At 41.7% G+C, this 5,886-nt stretch overlaps 1 protein-coding gene and 1 non-coding gene across 2 annotated transcripts in view; both read right to left on the bottom strand.

The window, feature by feature from the left end:
• Positions 1-1,688: 1,688 nt before the first annotated feature.
• trnat-ugu lies at positions 1,689-1,761 on the bottom strand. Its single transcript has one exon. It is a non-coding gene; the product is annotated as a tRNA-Thr (tRNA).
• A 1,795-nt stretch (positions 1,762-3,556) lies between these two features.
• The window catches only part of LOC107098753 (HHIP-like protein 1), a 9,111-nt gene continuing 6,781 nt past the window's right edge, over positions 3,557-5,886 (bottom strand). Inside the window, exons 8-9 of the mRNA XM_015396586.1 lie at positions 4,572-4,654; positions 3,557-4,491 (exon numbers count right to left, since the gene is read on the bottom strand). Of these exons, the coding sequence (XP_015252072.1) occupies positions 3,959-4,491; positions 4,572-4,654 (616 nt within the window). The 3' untranslated portion in view covers positions 3,557-3,958. The remainder of the gene's footprint in view (positions 4,492-4,571; positions 4,655-5,886) is intronic.

Genomic DNA, 5,886 nt, shown 5'->3' with positions numbered 1-5,886 from the left:
CAGCTATGAGCTGCTAACAGCCACATTTCCACAACAAAAGGAGTGTCCGCAGGAGGTCCAAAGGTCAAATGACCCTCTTGTAGGGCTTTTAGGGAAAAAGGACAATTGATATTATCAGCATTCTGATGGCATTTTAGCTAAAGGATTTTTATCAAAAACACAATTAATGTGCACAAAAAAGGAATAGTTGTAACCATACATGTAAATAGAGTTTTATGGGGCCCCCAGGAACTTGGGGCCCTAGGCTACTGCCTAGTATTGCCTAATAGTAAATCTGCTGGTAGAAATGAGGCTGACGTCCTGGTTGACCCTCAGTAATAATCCCAGGCAGTTGTTTTTATCCAGGTAGACCTGCTGGTCTACAGTGAGCACCTCTCACCCACAGACTGCTGTTGGTCTTCATCATCTCTGCTGAGTTACTGTGTTTATCTGACCTCGGTGTCAGTCCAGGGTCAGCAGGGTTGGGGGGGCCTGTCTGCTGCTCCATGAGCAGGAGCAGGAAGTGAAACTGTGGCTGAAGCTTAATGAGAAGCAAACGTTTGGATGCTCTGCAGTCCTGGAGGGAGACCTGAGGAGGAGGGTCGGCCATGTTTGGATTTACAGACTGACTGCATGGAGACTCAGGGAGGAAGTGGATAAAAGATGGCCGCCGGCGATGCCTCCGATCATTCAATGCTGAACCGAAACACAAAGAGAGGATCAGAGAACATCTGAGGTTAATTCCCAGAATGAGACAAGAATCCTTCATGACGTCTCTGATCTTCCTGCTGAGGAGCCGGAGGTCCTGAAGGTGGAGCTCTGAAGGTGGAGCTCTGAAGGTTGAGTCCTGAAGGTGGAGTCCTAAAAGTGGAGCCCTGAAGGTGGAGTCCTGAAGGTGGAGTCCTAAAAGTGGAGCCCTGAAGGTGGAGCCCTGAAGGTTTGCAGACTGTGGAGGGGGAAAAATATCAGTTTTATTTGTTGTAATACAGAGAATTAAACGTCAGTTTGCTCCTATTAAAAACGTTTTATCTCGTAAATATGAATATAGAAGCTCTTCTGCCACAGAGGAAGACAGGCTTGGATTGGTGCAAACAAGGTGATGTCATGGTGACTCATCCTCATCATTTGTTTCAGCATTTGCACACAACTCTTCCTCCATTTTGCTCAGATATCCTCTTCCTTGTTGAGTTTTTATCCATTTTATTTGATTTTTTGTGAAATAAATGAAAAATAAAAGCATCCAGTAATTATTGAAACTGATTTTTTTCTTAGTTGACCATCTCATGGGAGCTGGCTCTCTGTCTTCAGCCCACTGTATTGGAATTTAAACAAATGCAACAGTGACCTCTGGTGGCCGGTTGCTGAAGCGATTAAATGATAGAACTGATTCAGTTGATTTGTTGCTTTTTGTTGGATTTAAATCTTTCATTAGTTTTCTGTCTATTTTCAAATGTGTTTATTGAGTATTTAAGAAGGTTCTTTACTAAAATATACCTTACAACAAGACATAATTTAATAGCTATAGGCGAAATATGTAGAAAAAAACTTTGCTCGTACAGTATTGGTCAGTTAGATTATGTCATTATTTTAATAATTCTCTTGCAAGGCCATGGCTAATGACATCCATAGAGCCTCGGTATTCATTCTATAAAAGATCCTTAATAACTGATAAAAAGGCAAATACGCTGGGGAAAAGATAAATTAACTCCAGGCCCCAGCGAGGATCGAACTCGCGACCCCTGGTTTACAAGACCAGTGCTCTAACCACTGAGCTATGGAGCCATTTCGTGCGCAGAGACGTCCAACCGGTATTGACTTCCATCTGTCAAACACAGTGTGACGGACAATTCATAAACGTTTTCGGTCTCCGCTCTATGACTTTGACTCGGACATTGAAACTTTAAATCTGTTTATTAAATTTCCTCCCTTCCTTTGCTTTCGATGTCTCGGTCCAAACAATTCCAGCTGGTTTCGCCATATGACTCAAACCGGATGTGGTTAGTCTGAAACGGTTGCAACAGCACCCCCTGCCGGTCGGAGGGGGAACGTCTGCATCTCAGAGCCTGATCCAGCCTCCTGCCTTCATCAGGGTTCTCTATAAACTAACCAATTAAAAATCAGCGGGTCTGAATAAAGAAAATCATCAACCGGTTAAGATCAGTAAAGAGATATTTTTAATTATCTGTTAATTTAAACATAATTTAACTAAGAAATAAAATGAGGTGTTTATGCATTCATGTTATACATTGAATTTTTAAATGTAAAATACAAAAACAAAATAGATTGTTTTTCCCCCCATGTTAAAATCTAGTGTTTTTTGAAGTAGAGAACAATAATCTTTCAGTTTTGTATAAAGACAATTTCCTGGTTCACATATTTATAAAACACCTGAACTGACTGTTTTTTCTGGTTTAATAAGAGCAGTGGGCTTTAGGCTTTAAAACAAATAAATACTCTAATTAAAGCATCAAACAAACTTATTGCTTGCTTAAAAAATACTTAGAGTATTAAAACTACTTTCTAAAAAACTGCAATGTTTTACCATGATTATTTAGTGTACCTACTATATTTTCTGTAATACATCACTACTATTAGTGTGAAGGACAATGCTGTGGATTAAGCATGTTTTGTTTTTGTAAAAGTTGGAGATTGTAATTTTGGAATTTCAGGGATGATCATTTTCATTTAATTTTTTATTTAATTGTCATTACAGTGTCACAGTACAGAGCAATGCAATGAACTCATTGGGGTTAAGGCTCCCCAACTGCTCACTGAAATATCATTCAGTGCAGGAAGATGAGGGATTACACCTTTGAAAGTGTTTTGGTCAACAAATGCCGTGTTTTATTTAATCTGAAGTTAGCAGAGATAAACCTCACTCTGACTAACAGGCTCTGACCTTTTTAAGGGTGATTCTTTAACTACGAGCACTTTTATGTCCTTTGATCATATTTCATAAATAAAGGGACATTTCACACCTTTATAGTTATCTTTACAATGAAACTTAAGGGCATTTGTTTTAGTAGTCTGTAATGACTTTTTCACCTTTTTTCAGCCTTATTTATATGTAAATATTACCGTTTTGTGCTTTTCTCACACCCAGACTTTTGATCTTCAATGATAAAAATTAATAGCAAAAAAAAATTATTTTCTAATGTTTTAAAATATCATTAAATAAAATATCAGCAAAATAATCAAACTGTAATTGAAGTATTTAATGTCATACAACTGTTTATGTGATTTTCTAAACCTGTTGTAGTTGTCCCACACTATTGTCGTTATTTCCACCACAACACTAATGTCCCTTTAATAAGTTTGTATCAAAGATTGTTTGGGTAGTTGCTATGGAGATGAACAGTGACATCACAGCACAAGTCTGACATGGTGGAAATGTTGACTTATCCATCAACTTTTGAAGTAAAGCCAAGGTAAAGCGAACCGAAAACTGAACCCAACCAGCTGTGATGTCTGTGGGGCGTTCGCCCTGAAACATGCAGACCGCCCGCATCGTGGACGCCTGGCAGAACCTGAACAATAAGTTTGGTTGAGCTGTGCTGAGAAGAACTTAATGGTTTTATTCAAAATTAATTAACAAATTATTTACAGTAAAGTGAAACAAAAACACTTTAAAAAATTAGACAAATTTAGCAGAAATGGAAGCAAAGGTGAAGTGAAGCAGAGTTAGAGACGAACCTCAGCGCTGTTCACCTGGATGCTAACAGATTCTGACTGATTATTGGTTACTGACGTTCCAGATCTGACCGTTCACTCGAGTTGGACCTAAGAAGAGCTGACCATGGCTGCTTCTGGCGGAGGCGTATCGGTGAGAATGAGCTGCTAGGAACGGGTTCTGTGTATTTTGATCTGTTAAACATTGAGATGATTAAAGTGCAGCTGAACTAACAGATGCTGAGAGCCTGCGGAGGGCGGCCGGATCTTTGAGATCTAGATCTAGATAACCGTTTCTGTCCTGCCGGTTCTATTCTTCTGCAGCAGGTTTTGTGTTTCCACAGATCACCCCAGCGTCTTCATAGTGGGCACAGTTATGCTTCCCCACTCCAGCATGTGTGCAGTCCAGCAGGTTGGACTCGGTGCCGTTGCACTGAACATCATCCAGGAGAATGGGCAGACCCCTCCCCTCTCCAAACTCTGAGTTCCTAGCAGCCTTCAGGGCGTGCTGGAAGCCCAGCTGCCTGCAGACCACCTTGGCGTTTTGCTTGGACCACAGGTCGTCACACACCGTGCCCCATTCCCCGTCGACGTAGATCTCCACTCGCCCTCGGTCTCCCTGCAGGAACTCCTGGCTGACCAGTCTCACCGCTCCGTTACGGAGCTCAGACGTTCCTCCGGTCCTGGTTTTCTGTCGTGGTCGGCCTTTCCTCCTTGGTGGTCTGGTGGTGGGTCTGATGGGGGCGGGGGTGCTCATGGCTGGTCTCCTAACACTGGAAGGATCCAGGAGCTCCAACAGCCAGTCGTAGCTCTTTGTGGGTTCAGGTTCTGGCGGCACCAGAGCTGACGAGTAAAGCAGAGCAACTGATAAAGAAAATATGCAGAAGAAGACGCTTCGTTTTTAGAGCTCGACATAAACTTACTTTCCTTTGGGACAAACGGGATGAGGCTGCTTTTAACCCGGACAGGAAGTGGGTCGTAGTGGCACTGCCTGGGGGGGGCACGTCTGGAAAACAGCAACAACTAAATACAGCATTCAAAAAAAGTTCAAATCAATCCACTGTTTCCAAGTTTGAAGACGTTTCTCTTCCATCCAGGAAGGTTTTTCAGTTCACAATGGCAGGAATAGCGTTAAGTTCCAGGTTTATACAGCAGCCAAACAACGCCTTTAGAAACAGACTATGAATGCAGCATTGAAACCAAAGAAGATTTGTTCTAAACTGACAGTTCCTGATATGGAAATAAATATTTAAAGAGGTTTAAAACACGGAAACAACCTTTCAGACCCGCAGGAGGAGAGAAAAAAAGGCTGATATCCTGCAGACGCAGCTGGATTTAACTTTGAAATATCTTCTGATTTTCTTCCTTCTCTGAATCCTAACATGTTATCAGGAATGTTCCTCCTTCAGGTTTCTGACTTAGGTTCTCACCTTCACTCCAGCTGTTTTAGTCCAACTCCATGGTGTGTTCAGGGACATCCAGAGAGTTCAGCTTTGGTCTCATCTGACCCGATTATCTTCATCTGTTCCTGTACTTCACTGGCATCATCTTCATCATTTATTGCAGCAGAACAAACTGTTTATTCAGTGCTGCAGTAAGTTGGCATTAAGCTTTATTTCTTAGACTTTCGTGGGAAAACTTTGCTTGTTTTTCTCTGGTCTTATTAAACTCTCTGCTAACGCTGCTAGATTCGTAGGAAACACTTTGCTTTGTTCTCTGACCCTGAAGGACACCATGCTGGTGGAGAGATGAGGATCTTTTGGCTCCAGCAGCAGCTCTGCCTTCAGACTGAATGCAGCTCTGATCATTTCCATCCGTCTGGGTTTCAACCGTCTCTGGTTTTAGCATCGATCACTCAGCTACTGCTTCAGCCCGACTCTGGACAAATATTGGCTTCTTCAGTATTTGTTTTATCTGCTATATGAGGATCAATAAATTGATGAATTCATTTCTGTATCACTGGATTGATCCCTTTATAGATATAATAAAGATAATAAACATGAAGCTGCACTGACTGGGTTACATGGGGAATATTGGAGTTCAGCCCGGGGTGGGGGGTGAGGTGATTTACCATTAGGCAATACTAGGCAGTTGCCTAGGGCCCCAAGTTCCTGAGGGCCCCATCAAACTCTGTTTCCATGTATTGTTAATGCAACTATTCCTTATTTGTGCACATTATTAAAATCCTTTGGCTAAAATGCCATCAGAACACTGATAATATTAAGCGTGTCTCAGCAC

Source organism: Cyprinodon variegatus, unplaced genomic scaffold (genome assembly GCF_000732505.1).
Source record: "Cyprinodon variegatus isolate N-32 unplaced genomic scaffold, C_variegatus-1.0 Scaffold807, whole genome shotgun sequence".
NCBI classification, from domain to species: Eukaryota; Metazoa; Chordata; class Actinopteri; order Cyprinodontiformes; family Cyprinodontidae; genus Cyprinodon; species Cyprinodon variegatus.
Note: the sequence above shows the minus strand (reverse complement) of the source record. Positions and strands in the feature narration are given on the sequence as shown.